Source organism: Tachypleus tridentatus, chromosome 4 (genome assembly GCF_004210375.1).
Source record: "Tachypleus tridentatus isolate NWPU-2018 chromosome 4, ASM421037v1, whole genome shotgun sequence".
NCBI lineage: Eukaryota > Metazoa > Arthropoda > Merostomata > Xiphosura > Limulidae > Tachypleus > Tachypleus tridentatus.
Genome location: NC_134828.1, coordinates 59,898,779 through 59,926,000, shown reverse-complemented (window position 1 = coordinate 59,926,000; position 27,222 = coordinate 59,898,779). Strand labels below are relative to the sequence as shown.

At 32.2% G+C, this 27,222-nt stretch overlaps 2 protein-coding genes across 2 annotated transcripts in view; one reads left to right on the top strand and one right to left on the bottom strand.

The window, feature by feature from the left end:
• LOC143249223 (transmembrane protein 245-like) overlaps positions 1-7,643 on the bottom strand; it is a 35,773-nt gene extending 28,130 nt beyond the window's left edge. The window contains 4 exon segments of the mRNA XM_076498699.1: positions 359-459; positions 1,827-2,055; positions 2,744-3,327; positions 7,587-7,643. Of these exon segments, the coding sequence (XP_076354814.1) occupies positions 359-459; positions 1,827-2,055; positions 2,744-3,262 (849 nt within the window). The 5' untranslated portion in view covers positions 3,263-3,327; positions 7,587-7,643.
• A 10,333-nt stretch (positions 7,644-17,976) lies between these two features.
• LOC143249222 (uncharacterized) lies at positions 17,977-26,820 on the top strand. The gene is made up of 2 exons (XM_076498698.1): positions 17,977-18,042; positions 24,132-26,820. The coding sequence occupies exon 2, from the start codon at positions 24,161-24,163 to the stop codon at positions 25,136-25,138; it is 978 nt and encodes a 325-aa protein (XP_076354813.1). The 5' UTR covers positions 17,977-18,042; positions 24,132-24,160; the 3' UTR covers positions 25,139-26,820.
• The last annotated feature ends 402 nt before the right edge of the window (positions 26,821-27,222 follow it).

Genomic DNA, 27,222 nt, shown 5'->3' with positions numbered 1-27,222 from the left:
TGATCAAAATATGAGATCAAATCATTCCTGTTCCGTGTAAGATAATCAGAAAATACATAGAATACATTAAGATCAACTGCAATATTAATTGTACTTTTATACATTTACACTTCTTGTGTGACTGATAATATAAACAAGTCATGGACTCACAAGCAATTTTATGCACTATTATTTAAAAACCTATAGGTCCATAAAGATTCCACTTTTAATTGTACAGTTCATATTTGCACATAACATATTTATAGCATATCAGTAAAACAATACACCATTAAAATAAATGAATGTACAATTGAAAAAAATTGCCAAAACTCAAATACTCAAAAATCATACATCTTAATACAAAAGTTCAACAACATACCATAACTTGTGTAACCTCTTCAGTGTATGCACTTCCTTCAGTAAGCCATTCTGTAGTAGACTTTAAGGAACCCACAGATGATGGCTGGATATCTTTTTCCACTGTATTTACAAATAACTAATTTGTGCTTGCAAAAAATATATCTTAGTTATATGTCTAAATTTATTTAAAATCCAAGTATAAAGGCTTAAGATGAAGAATCTATTTCCTAAACAGTCACAGACTAAAAAAAAATTCTATATTTTCATAAAAACTAAAAATTAGTAATTGCATAATTAGCCCTGACATTTAATTCATGAGATCTCAACCAACTACAAAGTGATATTTAAACCGTTTAATTTATAAAACAAGTGAGGGGCTACTGGTACTTAGAATAAGTCACTGTCAAACAGAAAAATTATAATTTATTGCTCTAAGGCAAATCATCAGAATTATCATTTTCTTTGCATACAGTATAAAGATGTGTAAAATAACTAAGTTTAGTTTTTAGCAATAGTTAAGCAACAATGTTGTAACTTCATTATGCACCTGTTGTGATATTTTAAGAAATGTTTGAGCTAAAACAGTACAAGAACGTTTTTTTCTTGTTAATAACATGTTACAAATTGATGGATGAAAAAAGGCTGTGAAAATTATAATTAGCAAAACTATATTACACACACACACACATATATATATATATATATATAACCAAAACGTACAAAATACCATCCATTAAAGAATTAATGTAATTTAGGTTATATTAAAACTACAAAAACAATAATAAAGATATTTTTACTTGCAATTATGGAAACACAAAGATCTTAGAATGTATAAATTGTGACATTTCATAGGTTGGTAATTTGAAAATAAGATTAAATATACATAACTTAAATGTTAAAGTTCTGAACAAAAAGCCTAGCAAATACAAAAAACATTTTAATTAATGTATTTTGAACAAATTTAAAATTCTTGTGGTACAAAACACAACTTTAATTTACAAAAAAAAAATACTTCCCAAACATTTTGTTACCACTTTAAATACATGGAGAAAAAGGGGCAAAAGTAACAGTGCCTGAGTAAGTTAGTTAAAATTACATAACAGTAACAACTATGACTAGGAATTACAAAAAGGAAAAATAAAATAAGGGGTATATTTCTATCAAATTGTTATGGAAATAAATTGTGTTCCTAAACTAACAGGAAAAAGTGTAATTAGCTTTAGTCAAAGTAATATAAAATAAGAGAAAGTATATATGAGAAGCATAAACTAATTTATTTTGTAGTATATTTTAATGTATTTAGTTTATATAAGGATTTTGTTTGTATATTTTCAAGAAAATATATAATTCAGGCAACTTGCATTTAATTGAAGTTGTGTTTGAAATTGTTATTATTGATTATCTGTAAAATTACATTATGATGATTGACCTTTAAAGCCATGAAGCCTGTAGAATTAATAGTCAATAGAATTTATTTACATATGTACCTCCAGATTCATTCTGTTTCCAGTTTTCTTTCACTTCAGTAAAAAAACCCACCACCAGAAGAACTAGAAGAATGAACAGTATAGGAACACGTAGAAAACCAGCAATTGTTGCAAAATGAAATATAACAGTCATCCAAACACAGACAGACATCAGAGGAAGTATACGTTGAGAATGAGGTGTCCACCATATTACCACAAGAAGTATATATCCAATCACCAATGTCCATACCTAGATTTAATATTTATAACACATTACACAAAGCCTACATATAAATATACTTGTACCCTTACCTAATGACCATTTTATACCCATTTTAATGCCATATTTTTAAATGTGAATATTTCAAAATTAAAAACTTAGTACTGCAGTATGTAGATCAGAGATGGGCAATTACCTCAATTACTCAATACGACAGATTACCTCTGAGCATCATTTAGTGTCACGTGAAATAAAAATTAATCAAAATTAAATTAAATCAATTAATGTCAAGAAAATCATTCCCACTATCCAAATAAACAAAATACTGTCATTACAACTTCTCATTATCATTTTTGATTAATTCAAGATTGTTCAGTATAACTCATTTGTGTCACAACTCATGAAACTAATCCCCAAGTGAAATTAATACTTCTGATCTCTGCTTTTTTCTATTAATTCAACTGTCCAAATCTCTTTTGATAACAGTCTATTAGCTGCATGTAATTCATTAATGCCTTCAATAATTAATTGATTATTGAATTGCACTAACTGCCCAGCTCTAATGTACATTACTTGTTTCATTGGTTTTGTCTTTTTGCAGCAAATGTACTTTTAAGCTTAAAACACATTTCAAATGTTTTCAATATATCATATTAAAAGAATTGTTCATACAGATGGAGTTACTATAGAAATAAAGAGGGATCTAAAATATAGTTACCAGTAGGCCAGCATTACTGAAGAATTCCAAGACATTTGAAGCACTCTGAAAAAACACAACAATTCCAGTCCATAAATCAAAAGAAAAGGTTTCTGGAAGTAAGCCATAGATAAAATAAAGCATAGGAAGGCCAACGGCAAGCCCAATGAATACTTGAATGTAGTTTAATACAAAATATCCAATGCCTTCAGATATACTATCTATGACCTTGAATGGACTTGCAATTAAGCCAAAAGCAAGAGGAGTTCCATCATCATGAAGTCCCTTGAGCCATCCTCTGAAAAGTAATGTCAACTTCTGCTTGAATGGGTGAAGAACAGATCCAAACAACACAGCCCACAAGAGTGGCTCTAAGAAAGGTTCAAAAACAAAATATACTGCAACAGCAGCAGTAAAGGCAAAGGCAACAAAGAGGATTGCAGCTGTGTTGTAAAAAGCCTGCTTCAAAGCTTTTTCATGTCCTTCTGGAACAAAGTTAAGTACATCTAGTGGAGACTTTATGTACTGTGTGCTTGCCATGCTTTCAAGGTAAAATAGTTTCAGTTCAGTGAACAGGTCGTTCTCTCAATTACACAGAGAAACATCTGAAAAGAGAAAATAACAGATCAGTACAATCAAGTATGTACACTAAAATACAAATATTTAATACATACAAATCTTCAGTAAACTTAAAATTCTTAGTACTAGATTAAGATTGTAGAAAATGCCTGATTTTTATAACAGGTTCACATTTAAATGTTCCGAGTATAATTTATCATTAAATATGTGTGTGTGTATATTAATTTTTCACATTTCAAATGCACCTAACTAAACAAAATAAAATTCTCTTAACACATATAAACTTTTTTTTATCTCAAAATAGAACAGCTGCCAAAGACAAAGTGAAAGAAACAGAATTGTGAACAAAATGGCTTGCCATGGCATTAACAAGGGTGGTTCAAATACAATAACCTGCCCTCTATACTAAATTTCTTAGTCACAGGTCTGAGCCTTCAATTCACAAGAGCAAAGCATAAGCCAATTTCACCAGTTAAAACCTCTTAATAAAAACTATGAATGCATATCTTCACATCTGTTTATATCTTTCACCATAACATTAATTAGCTCCTAACTAATGAAGCCAGCTCATCAACTCACATCTGATATTCACTACTGTCCATAATTTTTAAAATATCAAACCTTATAGTTACAATGCTTTAAACACTAATCAAATTTGGATCATTTTCTCTCAGTAGTAATTTCAACAATCTTCCATAAACAGGTGAAAATCTATAAAATGACTCCAACAGTGTAACTTCACCAGAAATTCAAGTGTATAGATCAAAATTTATAAAAAGTTGTATTATTCTAAAACTTCAAACCCATAATCAGTAGCAATAACTTTGTTGAATTTCCAAGAATGAATAAATGAATGTCGAGTTCAACATACAACAGGAAAATCCTTGTTTGTGAAAAAATTGAACAAATTCTATTATATCTCAAAAAGAGAAGCAGACATTATAACATATATGTAATATTTGTATTTTGCAATAGAAAGTTCATAACTTCACTGTTGAAAATTTCCAGTTTATTACAAACTTCAGGATTACATAATTCTGATATCATTTTAGTGAAGATTTTTTTCAGTGTGAATTCCAGCAGAAAAATATACAGTAAGAATACAATTTTATCACAAAGAAATTAAAAGGTAGTATACTAAAATTAAAGCTAATGCATTTTAAAACAAGAATAAATTAACACTTAATACAAAAAAGCAATGAATGAGAAAGTGTAATGTCATTCAATAACACCAGGACACTACCTGAATATGAGCCATCTTGCAAGCCCTTGATATACACTAAGTATAAATACAAACAAAACAGTCTCTATGTAAAATCCAGTATATATTAAAAGACAATTTGTGAGATGAAAGACCACATGTTCAAACTGTGGTAAATCCATATAAAATACAATGTGGCTGCAAACTGTGGTTATGTATAATATACTGCATAAGAAACTACTCTCACCAATTCACTTGTCATAACAACCTGTATAGAATGATAAAGAAAAAAGTAGAAACATTTTCTATAAACTCCCAGTAACTTTGCTGTATAAAATGAGGCCAAATGTGAATAGGCAGCATCTTTCATCATCAGTTGCACTTGTGTGCAATTAAGAAAAGGTGAGAGATGCACCAATCTTATACAATTTTAACAATATTTGCCATCATTCTGTTTGAGAGAAAACACATCAGCACTAGAATAAAGAAAACTGGTTGTAAATTTCATAAAGTTATAAGAGCATCTAATTTTGAAATGCTCGTTAAGTAGAAATATGGAGACAGACAGATGGACAAATTAACTGTGAAGATAAAGAAGCAGAGTTTATTTAACATGAGAACAGCATGTCGTTTATTAAAATTGAGATTAGGTCCTTAATATGATTTTGACATTGATGATGTTCTTGCATGTTCTCGTCTGTTTTTACTAGAAAAGATGATAAAACAATCCTGTCCCCAAGCCTTATTTAGGAAATATTAGAATTCACCTTAATCTTGCTGAAGCTATTACTTGTCCATTAATGGTAGGTAAAAACATTGAGAGATTAGAAACAGAGAAAATCAGAACCAGATAAGTTTTTTCTCATGATTTTAAAAAAGGTCACAAAGTTCAGATAAGCAGCCTTTCTCATTTTTTTGGAAATCAACAGACAATGGCCAGGTGCCTGAGGTTATGAAGTTACTAAGTTTATTTCTATTTTTAAATGAGGTAAGAATTGCCTAGAAACTTATAGGCTAGATATATTTACTTATCTCTTCTGTTGTGAGGAAAATTTTAGTCTAATAAAACAAAATTTATTTAAATATGATATAAAAGAGACAATATGAATTAAGTAACAAGAATTATTGCTTTATTGATACATTAAAGTTTTGTAGACATTTTATTTATCTGGATGATAAAAGTGTGTAAATTTATGTATTAAGACTTTCAATGAAATGGGGTGATAAGAAAATACTAGTTTATTTGACTGTAGTGTAATCAGGTGAAAGAAAGCAAATGATTTTTATTAATGGAGTCCAGTCCGATTGGAACTTTGTTTCAAGATTCATCACAGACCATAGATTGAGCCTCTACTTTCTCTTACTTTTGTTAATGACAATGATATCAGCATAATTAGTATCTTGGTAAAATTCACTAATTATATTAAACTCTTTGATACTTCTTGCTGTATTGAAAATTTGAGGTATTACAAAATGATTTGAAACAATTAACGAGTTGATCAAATATTTGGCAAATAACTAAAGTAATGAAAGGTAATGTATTAAGATTGTTTCTGATTACATGTTCAATACTGACAGAAACACAGTCAATAACAGAACAACAGATAAAGAACTTGACATAATGGTAGACAAGTCAGTAAGGCCAAGCAAGGCAATGTGCTTACGATTATAGTAAAGTTAATATAATCTGAATGTACTTATACACTTATTAGATAGAAATAAAAATGGCTTCACTTGGATAACTGTGTAAAATTTGCTTTCTTTAGCCAAGAAGAGACAGTAAGTTTTTGGAAAAGGTTCAGAAGAGTGCCACTAGGCTGGTTCTGGAGATACAAGTGTTGGCTTATTCAAACAGGTGAAGATATATTATTTGCTTTAAAAAATAAAGGGTAAAAGGTGATTGTATTGAAGATTACAAAATTGTCATGAGTACCAAGAGAAATAAATGTCACTAATTTTCTTTTCTGATGTATTTTAAAAATCATCTGGATTAGAGAACTTGGGTCAAAGTTTGGAAAAGACCATTTAAGTAATAGCTTGAGATGATTTTTATTGACAGTAATAGGGCAAGCATTTTACAAAAGTTTAAAATGGTCCATAAAATATTAAGAGTGGATTTAAAAGGCAGCCTTAATGGATAACAGGTTTCCTGTTGTTGTTGTGTACAGGCTATGTTCTATAAGGCATATATCAATACTTCCATATTATCATACAACATGGAACTGCAGTCTAATGTGTATTGATGGTTCTGAGAATCTTCAAACTATACTCTCTCATTACTTAAAATTATTCAATAATTAAAAATTGAATTTCAGTAAATGAATAAAAATTTACACAGTTATAATTCTAATAGAAAGGAAACAGTGTTACAGTATGTGCAGACACTGATCTAGACCACATAGGCAAATCACCAAAAGAACTGGTGTATTAAAATTTAGCATGGCTTATAGATTTCAGTAAGTTTACAAATGAAAATGGGAGAAAAATTCTGTTACAATTATTTATTTATAACTAAGCACAAAGTTACACAATGAATTATGTGCACTCTGCCCACTATGTGTATCAAAACCTGGTTTCTGGCATTGTAAGCCTGCAGACTGTGTCACTTGGGGTCTTCTATTATTAAGCTTATAACCTTTATTATATATTACTACGTTAAACTCGTAATAAAATTATATTAACACTAATAGTAACAATCAAAGTGAGAACAACGATAACACAGTACCAACCTATCTTCGATTTTTAAGTGAGAGTAATAATAACACAATGACGCACAAAATGTAAGCAAAGCAAGTCAGAGCCCAAACGGTACGCAGAATTTATATCATATAATTTAGATTAACCTGCTATTGTTGGCCTGTTACATAAATTATAAGTTACCTACAAGTCTCAGTATAGTCCAGCTCACTACCATTATTATTAGTAGTATTAGCGTTACGACAGTAAATACAACTTGTACAAAAATTTATAAAAATGAAATAAGCTACTCAGTTATCTAATAATGTGATTATTTTAAGAAGATTAGTCGCTCCATTCGTTTTCGTGGACCACTCCGCTTCAAAAATAGGATAATTCAATAATCACCTGAAAATGGGCACACCCGGCCTTCGCATTAATACCTCAAACACATACCTTATTTTCTTGTGGGTCTACGAGTTAGTTCGATGTGACTAGCGTAGTATTCAAGGCAACTTTCGAGATGAGCGCCACTATCCGCAAAATGTAAATAACACTGCAAATTAAAAATAAAAAGATTATCTCATAAAATAACTATTGTTAGTTTGCTAAAACAAATATGGTAGTTCCAGGATATAACTAGTTTATAATCACTCATTCTTCACAGAAACAGAAGATTCGTGAATGTAATAACTTATATGTAGAATGCTAGTTTGACGACTTGCTGTCAGTGAAATGAAATAGACAAAACACGATATTGAAATAAAAATCAAAACAGTGCACTTTATTTCTGAACAAAGGAACTGCAGGTTATACGATATCGTAATAATAGTAAAACAGTTGCAAATCAAATCTCTGCGGATAAGTGAGAGGAGTTGAACATCAGTACATATGGTCAGCAAGTATGAATATGGCGAAACAAATACAAAACTTCCTTCAAAAATCAGACTCAACTTCTCAGCAATGCTAATAGCGTCAAAAAAAATGATTAAAAAAAGTCTACAATATGACGAAAAAGTAGAAAAAGCTTTGGATTTCCTTTACACCTGCAAGTTCCAGCTAGACTACTGCTGTTTCATTCGAACAGGATCTATTCATTTATACACATTTCGTCCCTACACTCAATATGTCTGAAGGTGGTATTTTCAGTTTAATCTGTTTTTTCAACAAGTACTTGATAGAGCAATTAACAGTTAAGATAGGTCCTTCCAGGAAGTTTGAAGAGCTTCTGAGTGAGAGAATTTTAATTGAGTTTTCCTTTTTAGATGTAAAATCAAAGAGACTGGATAACTTGTTAAGAAATATATAATATTTTCTACTCATATGAAACAAAAGACTGAAACCATAGTCAAAGTGCCTATACGGAATAGCGGACACTCCTCTTTACACCAGAATGCATTTATATCTTGCATCTTCTCGATCAACTGTCACAGAACTAAACATCGTGGTGTCTATAAAGTCAAGTATTTCGCGTAGACCATTCATTACAGAATTGAATTAAGAAAGCACATTCTAGTCTAGAATGTAAACTCACTTTCTTTATTTAATGAAGGACGCTACCTCAGGACCTCTATTCCTTGACAACACTGGTTGGCTGTCACTTTCAAATAACGTCATGATCAGCCAGCGAGAAATACCCCAGTGCCAATTCATTCAACCTGGATGCTCCCCACAGTATTGAAATATTTTTGTAGGCAGAGAAGATGTCATTTGCTAAAAGTAACGAAAAACAAAACAACCAGAACATTGAAAGATATCCTGATATATCACATGACAAAGTCTCTAAGTTTCAATATCAGAATAAATTTTTCCATATTCAGTTTCAAACGGCTTGCAGCAAAGGCAGAAACACAATCATTATATTTCAAACTTTTGCCTAAAACATGTGACGAAATATCAAAATAACATCTTTAAATTGAAAATTAGAGACTGTTGGTACATTAAAAGGTAGGGTGACATGATACAAAATTCTTACTGGCCATGTCGCATTCATAAAGTACATAGGGGAAAAGTTTTGACCATGCCTAGAATGTAATAAAATTTTAATAAAGTGCAAAAACACGAAAAGAAATACCCTTATGAGACAAACCCTAACTGACACAGTTGTAAATCTTTGGATTCACACTGCTAGAAATCAAGTTTCGATATCCGTAGTAGGTAGAGCACGAATAGCCCAGTGTTTAGCTTAATTCTAGACAATCAATCAATCTTATGAGACAATAACTGTACAACACAATACTTATAAAAATGTTATTCCTCGCCCCTCGCTAGTACAGCGGTAAGATTGCGGATTTACAATCCTAAAATCTGGGGTTCGATTCCCCTTAGTGGGCTCTGTAGATAGCCTGATGTGACCGTTATAAGAAAACACACATACTGTTATTTTTAACTCTTTTTTTTTTTGTAACCATATTGTTGACAACCATACATTTAATGTCATAATTTAAATGTTTCTTATCTGGGGAATTAAACATTGCACTGTAATTTAGAAATTCTGTGTAATAAGTGGAAAACGAAAATGATATAAATTGCAGAGCGAATGATTCAGTAAAGTTTGTATATTGTCAATATTATATCATCGTTGTTTGCTTGAGGAAAATGTTGATAATGGTGATGTAATGATCGAAAAACTTCCTCTAATGAATAGAAACAATGGTACATTATTCATAAATACAAGTAATCAGTCGATGAAGTTAATGGGTACTCAGTGGGTTTACAAATTTTGTGTCAGGAAATTTATCAGTTTTATAAGTATGATTTAACCCAGCTCAAATGATTAGCGAGAAAATTCTGCATTTACCTATATTTATGAGTCGAGATACCAACTATTAATCAAGGTATTTTCTGTTAAATGTTATTAATGTAGCAGGTATACACCAGTTATAAGAGTTAATGCTAAAAATATTTGTATTTAAAGTTAGGCCTACAGCTGAAAGTACAGACAGTAAAGAAGAAACTAATTTGTTAGAAATAAACTAATTTGTCATTTTTAGATAAACCAGAACTCGTATTATTTTCACCAAGAAATCTAAAAGGAACCTAGCCAATGATAAAATAGATGTTACAACTGTTGTCAGATGTGGAAATATTTTAGTGAAGAAAAAGACGGGAATTTAAAAGTAGAATAGAATGAAGAGACATACTAATACAGAATCATTAAAATATGTCATAAAATAAGGTGGTGGAGCTATTGGATATGTACAGAGATATTGCTAATACAGTATTGAAGATATACATAGAGGCTGACAAGATCAAAGAAGTTCAAAAATAAATCATGGCAAAATAAAACATTTGGAAAATGATGGGTAAGTGCAAAGATTAGGTCAGCCATACCTCTTTTAACATTTGGCCATTAATTCTAACCTAAAATAAATTATGGAATAAGAGAATATATTTGGTCTACACTTATTGCCACTACTGACATGTCATCTCTTTCTAAAATAATCCAGCTATGATACAACTAAACTAATTCCTGAATGTAGCTAGATAATTCAACATTGACAAATTGAGAAACCAACAGGCTATCGTAAATAAGTATTATGGAAGGCACACCAAACACAATTCAAAATAATTTCGAAAGTTAATTGGTAGAAAAAAGAGCAATAAATTGCTTATTGTAATGCCTAAATAAAAGAAACACTTTTAACAACACTAAGTATTAACCACCACCAAGCATTTTTAGCTGAACCTATTTTATCCAACAGTTTTAGAACCACGCACCAAAGAAGTGCCCAGAGCAAATTTCTGGAAAAGATACAGAGAAAAGAAGAAATTTTAGTTGAACCTGCAGAATATTTTGAAAAGTTTGTTCAATTACCTTAGTCAGAGTAATATTGAAACATCAGTTGACACTGTTATTAGACTAGAAAACCAGATTAGACAACTAGTTACATAGAATAGAGAAATAAACCAAAATAGATGTTTGAAGTGTAGCTTGAAAGGACAAACATGTTGCCAGGATCAGTAGAAAAAGCATATCAGTAAATCATAACTGTTAATGTGAAAATTACGACCATTACCATCAAGGCTGTGAGGAATCAACTGCTGTTAATACACCAAGGTGACAATAAGAGTTGTTGAGCCCAAACTATTTACAACAGAGAGCTAACAAGATGTGTGGCAAAAAATTTAGCTGAACTTATGGAGCAAAGTTCTGATGAAAATACTCTATCTGTCCTGAATGAGATAAGAAGATCATTATTTAAAGAGACCAATTCACGATTCCATGGATTTATTAATTGGAAGTCTTGCAATATTTTGTCAACACTGGCTTTACTGCTAAAAAAGTTCGATGCAATTTGGTATTTGATAATGACGAGTGGAAAATTGCTTCCAGAGATGAAAAAAGAAGATAGACTGACGTAAAAAGTCAATGGACACAAAGTTCGACTAAGAGGGAAGTTTGTGGTTAACTTTACTGTAGGAAACTCCTTGAGCCTTATGATATGTGGGCAACTTGCATAGAAGAAAAACGCATATTGGAAATTAATTTCGCGGAAATACGTGGATGCAAAACTAGGTTAACTTGAAATAGTTTCACAGCGCATAATCAGGAAAATCACTTGTACTACGTGAAAACTGATACAGCAGAGACTGAACTTCGAGTGAGAAAAAGGAGGGTAATCGTTGTATCTTCAATCAGTGAAACATATACCAATATTTATTAGGAATGAGTTTACATCTAGTGGCTGAGCTGTAGTAGAACAAACGCTCCAACATGCAATAAGAGATTAATGGTTGAAAGAATTCTAATGGAACTGAATAATAGAGAATTATGACTATGATATAGCAGACAATAAAACTGGAATCAAGTCTTTATGGGAAAATGTAAGCTAGTACTTTCACATCAGATAATATCATAAGTAAACACTTTTAAGGTGAAATATGGAAAGTTTGACATATAATATTTACATATAGATAGCTTATCATCTCACTTGCAAAAGCTGTTTCAGTGGAGATCTCAAGGTCTTACAGCTGATTAATGCAAGAAACTATTTAATATGTTGCTGGTATATCAGGACATCTGCTCCAGTGAATCTCATAAGTTAAGCTGAGCAAATACGATATCTCACAAGATTCATACAGGAGATGCAGCTCCAATATGTGAATTTAGCTAGATGCCTTCCACTTAAAAACTATGCTGAAGATCTCAAACAGATAGAAGATATAAAAGAACAAGAATTTGAAACAAGTACTAGAGTTTGGGCATCACCTATTATACTTGTGAAGAAGTAGGTTGAACCAACAAGGCTCTGCATGGACTATCACAAGTGAATGAAATCATAAAGAAAAATCTCTACCCACTGCTAAGAACTTACTGTGCATTATCTGGATGAAAAAGGTTTTCAACTGGACCTAAATTGTGGATATTGGCAAATGCAAGTCGACAAAGTAAGTAGAGAGAAAAAGAGTCTTTACTACAAGAACTGAATTGTGGCAATTTTTGTATTATTATTTGGATTACGTTATGCGCCTGCTACATTTTGAAAACTAATTGAAAGTGCTTTCTCTCAACTATAACGAAACATAATGGTCACTTAGTTAGATGATCTAATCACACTTTGGAAGATTTTTCATAATGCTTATGATGGGCCAAACAAAGAGATCCTTCAACTAAATCCCAAAAAGTGTAAAGTGTTCCATCAATGAGTGAGTTTCCTGGAATAAATAGTCAGCAGAGAGAAAGTGTTCAATCTGTTCAACATTGTCCAACACCAAAGAAATTGTATAAGGCAAGAAGTTTCCTGGAGTGTGCCTTTATTATCATTGTTTTGTGAAGTCACTCTCTAACACAGTACACCCTCTACACAAAGTATTTGAAGAAGTAAACAAGTTCTGCCGAATCATTGATTCTAAACAAGTACTTAAGAAGTGAAGAAATAATTAACCAATACTCCTATATTATCATACTCAATTCTTGAGGATCCACTCTTATCAGATATAGATGCTAGTGATTTTATATTTGATCAATGTTACCACATTCAGAACAACAAAGAGAACGTGTGATTGAGTGCTCACTATTATAGGCAATGAATGTTGTAGAAAAAGATGTTATAAAACTCAAAAATAGTATTAAGTGTTACTTAAGTCTTGGACCACTTTCACAATTATCTATATGGAAAAACTTTACAATGTAGCCATATTATGCAACAATGAAGCGGCAGGTAAATTTTCACAATCTGCGAGGTAACATAGCAAGATCATCATGATCATCACCCCAGAAACATCAGGGGTGCAACTTTAACATCATGTATAACTTTAGATAGAATTATGAAAATGTTGATGCATTATCACAAATATTCTATATTAAAGAGCCATACAAACATCTTGAAATAAGAAAGAGCAATAAAGGTTGTCAAAACGAACTGAAGTTGGTACGTCCACAGTCTCTATATTCCAAAGCATTACTTCACTTCCACAACCTTCCAACAGCTGAGTGCTTATGTGTTAAAATACATTTTAGAAAATAAAACAAGACTTTTATTGGTAGAGAATTGGCGCAAATAATGTGAACTATGATATGAGGAAAAAGGTTCACGAAAACAACAACATGGACAGATATAGCAATATTATGTTCGAGTAGCACATGAAACATTTTAGTTTGATGTGACTGGTCCTCTGCCACATAGAAACGGCAGGAATAACTATATCATGGTTGTGGTGGACTATTTTACCAAATGACCAAAAGAATGTGCTACTCCTAATCAGGAAGACGAAGAACTAGCAAGAAAGTTGTCAGTGAATTTGTTTCAAGAAGTAGGAAGTGCCTCAGAAACTTCACTCTAATTAGGGATGGAATTTGAAGCAACCTCCTTTGTAGAAATGAGTCAAGTGCTTGGAATCAAAGGGACTAGCACAACAGTTCTTCATCAATCTTTTAATATCATGGTAGAGAGGTACAACCATACACTTTTAAATCAATCAGCTATTTATGTGGATAAACATCAGAAAGCATAAAATCAAGATCTTCAACTACTATTTATGTCTTACTGAATGGAAGTACATGAAATAAATTGCTATTTAACCTACTGTAGCTACTCAACAGAGTTTTACATAGAATACGGAGGAAGAGTAAGGGATACTGTTTATGTTATACATGATTGTACACAGCAAATAATTAAAGCATGTAGTGATAAAACGAAAATTTACTGTGATGTTGATGGTGGTAGATTGAATTTTATCGAGTGTACATATTGTAGCTGTATAATTCCTATTAGTAGAGAGGATGAACCCCAAAGCTAAGCAGTTCATGGCAAGGGCCATATGTTGTATTGCAATCAACCAAAAATATGGTTTACAAAATCCAGAAGGATAAATGGTCCAAGCCAAAGGAAGTCTACTATGGTCTTATTTTGAAATACGTCCTTGAGAGAACAGTGAACTGGGTAATTACAATTTAGAATATACTAATGAGCATGCCATCTTATGTAGAACCCTGGATTCGTATTAAGATCACTTACAGATAGTCATCAACGATAGAGCCATCGGTGAGTATATTCGACTACCTACCGAAAAGAAACTTTCCCAGTGACATGACATGATAACAGGAAGAATATTATCCATAACCATTGTAATAAAAAATCAGAAAAAATATAGTAAATGGACAATTCAGTGGGTTATTTTACTTCTGTATTAAGGTTGCTCAAGGGACTTCACAGTGCAAAAAGAGGGAGCAGTATTGTAAGCTATGTTTTTAAGATTTAGATTTCTGTTTGTTATATCATTACACTATGATGATACAAGATGTAGATGTTTTGTAAAATTTAAGGCTTCTCCAGAATATGGAAGCTTTTTGTAATTCTGCAATGTAAATTTATAAATACGTTTGGCATACTTATTTTCAGAATTTTTGTTGAACAGTTGTTCATGAAATTAAGCTTACCATTGAACGTATTTTATAACAGGTGTTATTGAAAAAATAAATTAATTCGTTATCGTTACTGAGTTTCACATTATTTTTACCAAATAATTCAAAAGAACCTGCTATACAATAGAACTTGTTACAACAGTATGGCTTCCACAGTTGTTGTGTTATATGTTGCAGATTCCTGTAATGTGAGGTCGACACGTTTGAGAGTGTACAGCTTCAAGAGTAAACACTACGGCGAGCATCATTATTTTCTTTCACTCCCACAACTTGATTGAAGTTAGTATTTCATGCCTCAGTGTCACAAGAATAGCTTCAGTTATAAATGTAACATCTTTAAAACCAAAGTTTTATTACCTAAATCAACAAGGCAGTCTCTCCAAAAAATTATCAACTAAGATATCTTGTCGGTTTTCTGCCATAATGATGAGGCACATTTATACAAAGTAAATGTTTCAACATGTGTAGCGAAAATTTTGTGAACATTCTAGTTTTGATCTTTGAATCTTAATCGATAAATGGCTCAATTTTCTATTGGATTGAATAATTCTCAGCTGGAGAGTTGACTGAGCTCCAAGCATTCTGCGACATCTAATGCCAAACCATCCAAATTAAGCAGCAGATGCTGCATCATCCTTCTTGGTCCTTGGAATTACATTCAACTACTTATTAAAATCGCTAAAGAAAGCAATCTAAATCTTTCTTCAAATTCTTGAAATATAGAAACATAATATGTTTATCTTCACTACTTCAATAGTTGTATATACACAATAAACATAGAGCAGTTTATTTCTGAAAGCAAAGTTAGTTGTACTAAACAAGTGATTATTAAAACTCTAATAGGTGAATTAAGACAGCCGAACAACAATACACGTGATTAGTCAGCAGGAATATGCATTAAAGATTCTTGAATATATTATTATGATTAATTTAAAATTTTGTGACATAATGTTTATACAACAGTTTTTCCAGCTAACATACTTTTATTTCTCAATGATTCGGTAATACGCTTTAACCAGTTTTGGCTCTTCCAACAAAATAAATATAAATTTTAACTTGTGTTTGGTTCTTACACACTAAGAGAAAGGTGGAAGCTAATTATGGTGGGACAAGCATTATGCACTCTATGTATTCCCCTCTGAAGCAAAACTGAACTAAAGGCGTTCACACAGTTTCATATCCAATGATTTTTACTGAAGAATGCCAGTAACTGTTACCCTTTCAGTTATTGATAATCACAGATATCTTGACTGTTGTGTATAATTATATAATAAAATTACATAATTTGAGTATCTACACCAGATATGTTGGTAAAGGAGATCACATGCTTAAAAAAACTAATTTTATTACAAGCTCCAGATGGACATACCCAAAATATCTCTTCATACCATGCGTTTGAGGTATGATCAAATAAAATTATATACTTCCCGGATTGAGTTTTAGACTCTAATGAGTCTAATATGTTTATTTACTCAAATATTTGTAATTATTGTCTTCAAAATAAGTAATTGTAAAGGAGAACGCATGATTACGGCTACATGCTATTTTGGATATGGGAAAGTAATGGGACAATCAGTTAATAACAAATTTTCAAAACATAAATGTTTGATAATTAATTTAACTCCCAGTGGCATAGCGGTATGTCTGTGGACTCAGTATGATTCGGGTTTCAATATCCATGATGGGCAGAGCACAGATAGCCCATTGTGTAGCTTTGTGCTTAATTACAAACAAACTAATTAATCACAATAAAGGCTTGAGTTATACATAAAATTGTTGTATTTATGTTATTCTTTTAAAATTACATTTTTATGCTGATGAAACGTGCTACTTTGATGGAAAAACGTAACATAAACTCAGTATATTACAAATATTTAGAAAGCTTGTCCATTGTATATCATTTAGAAGATATTGTGAATTTATGTAAGATACATACTCAGAGAAGTTTGCCCCAGGCACATTTGAAAGCCTGTCCTCAATAATTTATCAACATAGGTATATCTCTGTAATTATCATTTATGAAAGAGTATGCTTTACAGATTTTAAAGACAAAATTGGCTATTTCTGAAACTTTTCAATGAGTTACATGATTTCACTGATGCAAAATATTCTCAAAATTAAAAAAAGAAAACAAGTTACTTGTTTACTTGTTAGTTCTTTCAAATATTCGCACAAAGCTACTCATGGGCTACCTGTGATTGCAATGAATAATTTTAAACTGATAGATGAGAGGAGAAAATAGCTAATCAGCACCACCCACCAGTATCTCTTGGGCTACTTTAATCAAATATGGGATTTTATCGTCACTGTTATAGCACATCCATGGCTTAGCGCGATTTTCCTTGAACGAGACGTGAACTTTGGACCTTCAGACTCGTAGTCTTGGAAGTTAACCATTAGGTTCTCGAGTTTATTGATGCTTGGCTTCCTAAATCTTAACCTTGCTGGGTTCCATAAGTATAATGTCAACATGTGAGATTAAAAATATCTTGAAAGTTCAGTTTTTCCTTAAGTAATGCTCTCTAACGAATCTGAAGGACTGTATCGCTAAAATTTGGATATCAATACCTACAATGGGCAGAACACAGACAGCCGATTGTGTAGCTGCTCTAGAGAAATGTCAAAAACTAATATTATCTTAACAAAGTTTTCATCAAAGACTAAATATTCTCTTCCCAATATAATTAAATCAAAACCATTTCACAGATACAAAATCTTACAATTACATAAGTTTTAGTTATACTTCAAGACGAAAAGAAGCACCATCAGATATCATTGCTCTAGCACAATTTACTGTATCATTTTAGTTTAAACTACTATTTCATTGAGCACACTTTTCGTTTTTCAACTTTTAAACGTTCCACCTTTTCATAAAGCCTTAGTTACAGATCGATAGTGACTTGACTCGAAAGGGCTTATGGTCAAGTTAATCAAGGCGGCCGAGATGTGAACAATATGATGTCATCTTTGCACAGGAGATTTTGAAGTCAATTTATGGTATGCATGTCTTTGATATATTGATTGATTTTAAATATATTTCGGTTACTCACTGTAGGATAGTTTTGATAAAGTTAAATTTGTATTTTAAATAAATATTTAGAGAGAAGTTTTAAATGTGTTTATGATTTTCAATTGACAGGAGGAATCGATTAAAATATTTTCTTCAAAGGTTTTTGTGATGCACGAAATATTGTGTGGATAATATCTTGACATATTCACGCTCTAGGTGACTCAGTGGCTGGCTCGAAGGCTTACAAGGGCATAAATTGCGGTTCGATCCCTACGGTGGGCACAATAGAAACCGCCCTTTGTGATCACATAAAACAAAAAATGTCATGGATAATCTAATCCATGAAATAAAATTAAAAGGTTTATTTAATATTTCTAAGTTATAAAGCAAGTTTTAATTTAAATGTTATCTCGAAACAAAGACAAGAATGTTAGAAGAAAGAATGACGTCTAAGATGATGAGATTCGGAAACTCAAATTCATTATGCACTTTTTGCTTAAGAATCAAGTATAAACGTTGAACCGTTTCTGCAATAACATTACGTGCCATTTACAATGGCAGTTGTAAATCATCGAGCAATCATTAATGAAACTCAGAATAATTGTCGTCAAAAATTTTATATTTCGGAAAGCACAAAGAATTTCTATTACAGATTAATTAAAATTTATAATAATAAAGAGAAAAAATGATGTGAATATATAACAACGCTTAGCAGAACAAAAACTGGTTATAACTTATAATAATGCTTCAAAAGAAAACTTATCATAACAGAATAAAAATTTAACTTAATTTATAATAATGTTTAACAGGAGAAATACTTTTCATAATTTATAATAATGTCTAACAGAAGAATACTGATCTTAATTAATGAAAATGCTTAGCAAAAGAAAACTGATCATAATTTATAATAATGCATAATAGAAGAAACATTGATGTATTTCAGCAGTAACATTATATGTCCTCTGCAATGATAGATTTAAGTCATCAGCGGTCATAAGTGGAACTCATAATAATTGATGTCAAAATAAGTTATTTTGCAGAGAATATGAAACTGTTAATACAAACTATGCAATTACAAAACTAATCTTAATTTATATAATATAATAATGCTTAGGAGAAGAAAACTAATCATGATCTATATTTATGTTATGTTAACAGAAAATAAAAATGCTGCGCATCCATATTACTAACGAATAAAGAGTACATTACATCAACAAAGAGCTATATTGTCTAGTCTCAATTAATGTGTTATAAAAGGATTCATATAACAAAATGAATACAAGACTGAGTATGTTATATTAAAACAATTTTAATATGCAAATCAGATGATCCCTTAGCAAACGCAGTCAATATAAAGCAGCAGAAGAACAGCATGAATAAGAAGTACATTTCGACGTAGGTTGAAGGACTGTGTAGTAGCTTTTTTCAACGTAGCATATTTATACAATAAGATTATAAAATTGTATTCAGATTGGGTATCTTGTCCTTCCAAGATGGAGATATCTTTTGTACTTAATGGCATTGTAAAACAAAGGAATATGGATCAGTTTTGAGACTTCATGACCATTCACAAAGAAACCTGCAAAAAATATATCCCGGTCGTGTTAAGCAAAACACGGTGTGTTGCGTCAGGTGAGAATAAAGATCAGTAACAAAAATCGTCTTCATGATCCAAGTAACAATAAATAACATAATCAAGAAGGATATTCATGCTCTTTTACAGGAATACCTACTTATTAATTCATCCAACACAATGCCTATAAATTTCTGTGGAATGGACTGTTGAACAGGAAATTCGAAAAAAACGCCGTCCTCCTTCACTAGGATGATCATGGAAAGCATGCAGGTAGGAATGATGTTCCTTACGCATGTTAACCTCACGTTGAATCTTTTTTTAAATGGAAACTACGCTACAGAGCTATTGTCAAACTGCATATAATCAGATAGGACTTGTTTGGTTTGGTTTATATGTATCTAGTGCAAAACTATACTCTTGTTAATCTGCACTTTGTCCACGCGAATTTTAATGTTGTAATTTCGTAATCTTACCCCTGACCTACCAAGGTTCCAGATAGAATGCGGTGAAATTCCAAAATCGGTTTAATATAACGAACTCCGCCTCTGTACAGATATAAGTATGTTAAGCAACATCATCGTTGTATTATCATCATCAAAATTTCAAATGCGAACAACGTTAAAATAATAGCAAATATGGGTAATGCTATACCAAACAAACGAAACTGTTCACAGGCTGTTTACATCCAAGTAATTTCTTTGTAGAGGAGATGGTTGTTTCATTTCTTTTCATTTCAGTGAATGAGTTAAGCAGAACATGTTAATTGCATAGATATATGAATATAGAATTGTTTGAGTACCAGTTCTTCGGGTGTATTTTGCGCATGCATTATTCTGCTATGTTTTCTTATTGTATTTTAAGAACTGAAGATGTGCAATACCGGTTTGATTCGGTATACATTACGCAGAATTGTCTAACTACTGAAATGTATACAGTATCATTCATATAACATATTCGTAGGAGTGAAGCAATCAAACAGGCTTGTTACCATGGTTACAGTATTGGACACGCTAGTTACGATAACAAAAACTTGCTAGAGAAGAAATAAGATGGCAAAAATTTCGTTCGTTTTTATGAGATTTTGCTTCTTCGTGATTAGTTATATGCTCTTAGTATGGGTATTACGTCAGAATATAAACTTATATTCTGCGATATTAGTAAATGTACTGGGTTGGGAGGTGAATTCCGATTATTCGGTTTAAAATGTGTTTTGAGTTGAGATATAAATCTAATGATAATATTTTCTACTGCTTATGTATATATAGAGTTAAATACGTCGCGGAATTTTATTATAGATCGCATATATAATGTGTTAGCCTTATCATTACCAATCTGTATTGTTATCATGATAACTTTCCAAACTCTAAAGTACATTTGGTACTTCTCCTAAACAAAAACTTATTAGTGGCAAACACGTAAAATCATTTGATTGATTTATTATATCGTAGTATAAATAGAGTTGTGTCTATACTTTCATCACAATGAATGCTGGTAGTTAAACAGTGATTAGTTGAAGAGAAGTCCCTATTTTTGGAAATAGATAAAAAAAAAAAACATGTTCACTTCCCAGTACTGTAATAACAAAAGTATTTGATCAATAAGTGAAACAAAATATTTATAAACGTTCGTGAACACTCATTTCGCTGCAAACCGAAATTCACAAGAACAGTCTCATGACTTTTACATTAATAGATGATAAAATTTTGACAGGAAACTCTTCCGAAACTTCCAACATACTGCACTAACAAGAACAAAATACCGGACATCTTGAACTAAAAACGAATCAAAAAATAAAAGACGGCAGTTAAAAACTGAGCTGATAGTGTGCAAAATGAGAGCTTTAATTTAAAAACTGAAAAATAAAACTGTTAACAACAGTTAAGAAAACCGCAGTTAACAAACTGAAAATGTCAGTTAATAATATTTCAAATATTTTGTAAAACAATGCATTATGAAAACTAAATTAAGAAATTGCTAAAACATACTTAAAAGCGTTGTACGTTAGTTTCAAACTACTGGAACATATTTCTACCAAAGAATTCTAATGAAAGGATTTTGATGGATGTAAAACGATATTCACCTGACGGTTAATCTAGTGTGAAGTCCTTATTTTCATGTTTTTCTGTGGTTGTTATTTGGTCAAGTAACCCGGTAGAATAAGGTATACACGCCTCTCTACTTGTCTGTTAGTTGGTTTCTTGGTTCTATTCGATAAAGCCTCAACAATATCCGGTAGCTAGAAAAATCTATTTTTATAACATGCACCCACTACATGGGCGCTATGATTGTTCCTAAGTTGTTGCACACGCAGGTGATTCTTTTATCTTTACGAGTGGCAATAACCCCATATTTAAAAATATCGCGCTTAAAACTTGAAATTATGAGATAATTTTGATTAACATAAACCAATCATGCTGCAGAGATTAGTAAAAAAATATAATGATTTTCCTGGTGATTTAAGGTTGTTTGTTTTTGTGCATAATGAAACAACTTCTAAATTCAAATATATTAAATTATTTTATTGAAATTAACTCGATATTTCAGTTTTGAGTCTTTATTAGAGACAGAAATATCCACGTTTTTGCCAAAATCTTTGAAATACGCCTAGTTTTATTTTAAACTTAATGATGTTTTAATTCTGTATTAGTAGTTAATATATTCTATAGACGAAAATTTTTATCATACTCATTTTTAAAATTATTTTTAGTTTTAATTACAACACACAGATGGTATCTGTAAACATTCAGTTTATGCAAGTGCTTACTTTGTGTTCTGTTTCACCAACGTGTAAAGTATTCCATTCAATGTAATTTTATAAATAGCATTATTGTATTTGCTATTAATAAATATATAGCTTGTCAAGATTGACTGGATAAGGACTATCACCCCCTACTATAGTATGCTCTAACCTCACATTTCAAAGCTAACTGAAATAAATATATTTTGCGAAATCAAGCTTAACCAACAAAGATGCAGAAAAGTGCAGACGAGGCAGCTAAATATCGGTAAATTCCTTTGTGAGCCGATCAAAATTAAAATCGTTCATGAAATAAATTTGTGACGCATAATTATTGGTTTGGTTTGAATTTCGCCAAGACTATTTGCGCTAGCCGTCCCTTATTTAGCAGCAGAAAGGCAACTAGCCATTACCACCCACCGTCAACTCTTGGGTTACTCTTTTACCAACGAATAGTGGGATCGACCGTACTGTTATGGCGCCCTCACGGCTGAAAAGGCGAGCATGTTTGGTGTGAGGGAGATTCGAACCTGCGATCCTCGGATTACGAGTTGAGTGCCTTACCCACATGGCCATGCCGGCCTAATAATTACTGGTAAAATCAGTTAGAATAACAACTTTTAATATATATAAAAACCAGTTCCTTTTGGTAGCACTACGATCTAACAATGACTTTTGTGTAAAGTTGCTTAGCAAAAGATTTCTGCTGAGACAACGGTAAGTCTTAGGATTTACAACGCTAAAATCAGCGGTTTGATTCCTCTCGGTGGCTGTGCTATAAGAAAAGCACAAAGCCACTCGGTGGACACAGTAGATAGCCTGACGTAGCTTTGCTGTAAGAAAAACACACACACACATGCTTAGCAAAAAAAGTATAACTTAATATTCTTGTTTATCTATGTATTGAAAGTAAAAAATAAAATATATAGTAAAAAATAATAAAAAAATAATTGTTGATTTGTGAAGTTAGAGTCTCCGTTGATTAAAAATTTTTGTTTTTATCAAAGATCATTAGTAATATAAAATAAAATGACTTAATTTAGAAACGATTTAAGTTTAAAATTGAGCCCATATTTTTATTTTCATTATCCATTTTATCAATTTGGCTCTGGGCTAATTGATCCCATACAGTGTCTGTACATTAGGCTTATTATACCAACACTCACTCTATTTATAAGGTTTCACGGTCGCTGGCACATCCGTCACTAAAATCATAATGGACAGGCAGTAATCGAACTATTCCAATTGGATAAATGCGTTTTGGTTTTTGTGACTCCGCCTATTTCGAGAAATCCAGAAAAAATGAAGCGTGATGTTCGGTGATACACAATAGCTTTTATCATAATATAATTTTATTTATAAAATAGAAACGTGTTTCGTGCTGTGGGTAAAGAGAAATAAATTTTAAATGTAGTTTGCAGTTGAAGATCTGTACAACTTTTATGTATAACATTTGACAAACCTAGAATGAAAGCTAATGACTAACGAAATGCGTCCCTGCTGAAAGCAGACTATTGTGATATAAACTTTTATGCCTGTTTCGCTAGTTTTATGATTTTACAATACAAGAGAATAGTATTCTCTGACAGTGTCGCTTATTTAAGTAAGAAAGTTGGAATTACTTGAAGCAAAACAATTTGTCAGTTGATTCATTTTGTTTTAAAAATGCACTTCATAATTAAACATAAGTTTAACACAGAAATCTAGAGATCGTATAACAACCACATGTTTTTTGAATACATATTATTTCTATATACATCAAGGAGTCAGTACTTACCAAAATGATGAAGTAATGGACAACAGCACACAAGAGACAATTCAGCAGCCTGAAGTCAGTGCAGTTGACCAGGACGTGGCCAAGACGACTAGCACCGAGCTAAACAAAAGTCTGCTTCGCTGCTTGCTACTAGTGTTACCTGTAGCTATACCGGTGGTGATCTATTTACAGGATGTGCCTCCCACCAGGCGCATTTTTCTTACTACTTTTGGGCTGCTGCTAGTGGCTGTCTTTTCCTGCATGTTGATGACATTGCTGCGTGCTCATCAGTGCCATTTGGAGGAAGCCACGCCACATATTGAAGTGACACGCGAGTTTCCACAGCACTGTATACTACCAGTGACCAATCGTTCTACACCAGATAATTTGTACAATGTCCCATCAACTGGTGGCATGCATGACGTTCGCTCGGGAGTTCCCCTTTTGCATTCGTACACCCACGCCCCAGTACATTATCACTTATCTCCCCACTACCACAATCGTTCCTCACCCCATGAAGAGCTCCACTCTTCTGCCTTCATTGATTCTCCTGTCGCTCGGTCTCCGTTCAGTTCCCAACACTTACGCTCTTCTTCCCTTCGCCAGCCCTCATATAGCTCCTCATTTCGTCATTATTCATCCAGATCTTCTCACCACCAGAATATGAGGTCGTCTTCCCCTTACAGAACATATCGTTCCTTTCGACGACATTCTTCAAGTTCTCCTCGTCGGATACAATCGGCCAGTCGCCTTTCAAGATCTTGTTATGATGTACCACCAACCCAGGAAGCTTACACAAGGGACCAAACAACACTCCCGGTCGCTCAGCCATGTGTATCACGTTCCTTCTTCACAGGTAGTACAAGATCCACTCAGTTGTCAGTCAGAGATGATCCACCATCCTATGAAGTAGCTTTATATTGTCCTTTAGCTTTAGTCTGTAACCCTTTGGAAAGAGCCGCTAATCAGCAGGCAGAGACACCGCCTCCTAGCTATGATAAAATAATAAAATGAAAACTAAGGTATTTCTTGATTGCAAAGCATTTACGTCAGGCATAAACTTTGTGAGGGTAGACCTAACTTGAAAGTAAAGAATTCACGATCTTGCGCTCCCACCCGTGAGAAAACTATGACTTTTGATAAAATTTGAATTGGAATACTGTACTACATTTATTTCTGCATTCATATTTATATAGTTGTTGCTTTTCACAGATGAATATGTCTTGTACAAAGAGCGTATTTGCTAAACATAACGCTTATCATCTCAATAAAATCATTTATTAGTTGTAAATATTCCACATATTTACAGCTGTTGTGATATGGGCCAATCTCTATATTTTGAAATAACACCATAGCTTTTCATATTTAATTAAAAATATATAGAACATCATAAAGGCATAAGAGGTATAGTGATGTAATTTGTTACCAAGCTCTAAAGAAAATACTTGGGTGTTTCCTACAGACCGACTGCGGCCTTAACTAAATCATATTGAACTTCAAAAAAATTAACAGACCGAAGAATAAGAAAACAATAACCTAAAGTAAATTATTACTTACAACGTCTTTAAAAAAAACAACAACATATATTTTGTAGCTCTTGTTTCTAAGTTCATCATTTTGGTTGTTCTGGAGTTTACATTGCATCCTGAATTCATCGTGATTGAAACTGTAGTTTACTAAAAAAAGAATAATCACCTTAAAAATGATTCAATAACACTGTAACACTACTGATTAATTCTAATAATGATTTATTTAATAAGATATTACTGATATGTTTGTTTTATTCGAGAAATTAGGATTAAAAACAAATTTGAAGCAATTTACAGTCCCTAGGTATTCCCCAGTTCGTCAGCATTTAACTTAAGAAATATAACACTTAAATGTAGGGTTCGATTCCCAGTAGTGGATAGAGAAGAGTTTGTTTTTGAATTTCGCACAAAGCTACTCGAGGGCTATCTGTGCTAGCCATCCCTAATTTTGCAGTGTAAGACCAGAGGGAAGGCAGCATCGCCAGGTAGTAAAGGCACTCGGCTCGAAACCCAAGGGTCGCGGGTTCGAATTTCCGTCACATCAAACATGTTCGTTCTTTCAGCTGTGGGAGCGTAAAATGTGATGGCCAATACCACTATTCGTTAGTAAAGGAGTAACCCAAGAGCTGGCGGTGGGTGGTGATGACTAGCTGCCTTTCTTCTAGTCTTACACTGCTAAATTAGGGACGTCTAGTTCAAATAGCTCTGGTGTCGCTTTGCGCAAAATTCAAAACACAAACAGGGAAAGCTCTAATTTGTATATGTTAAAATATTTTTTTTTAATGTTGAAGATTGTTAGGCATGGTGAAGTGAAAAAAAACCGTCCACTCTTCCACCTACGTCGATGACAAATAATCTTTCATTTGAACCAAGGTGTGAGAGAATATTGAAAAACTTATAAATGCACGAACATTCTAACGAAAGAGATACAAAATCTTGATAAATAAAAACGTTTGGGAATCAACATTTATGTTGAACTCTTCTATAGTGTAAGTCTTCTCTTAGCCTCCTAGTTTTTTAAAGTTAACCTCAATTATTGTATCATCATTACTGTTACTTCCTGCGGCAAGTTCTCCATCTAGCTATATTCGTGTTTATGTGTATACATTTATTATTGAATGTTTTCCAACAACTGTTCGTTTGTATCAATTCTCGTGTATTTCTGTAACTGGCTTATTATTGTATATAATGCTTTGTCTTCCCTACTTGCTGTCAGTGTTCTATATCTTCAATAAACAAACTATTTGCATAGAGTTTTGTTTTCTCTTCTGTGTTTGTTGTCAATGTTTTATGTCTTGAATAAACCAACCAAGTGTAAAATCCTTTGTTTTATGTTTTATTTATTGTCAATGCTTTATATATTGTATACTGATTTATATAGTATGTTTAATTTTTGATTATAAATGAAACACATATCACTAGGTTCTCATCAGGCATACTGTACTGATAAATTAATTATATGTTAATTATTTTATGCAAACGACTACAACGCGTTACACCAACGTTTTCTTTTTCCACTTTGATGTTATGCCTTTTAATTATTTGATTATTTATTATAAAAGGTTATGA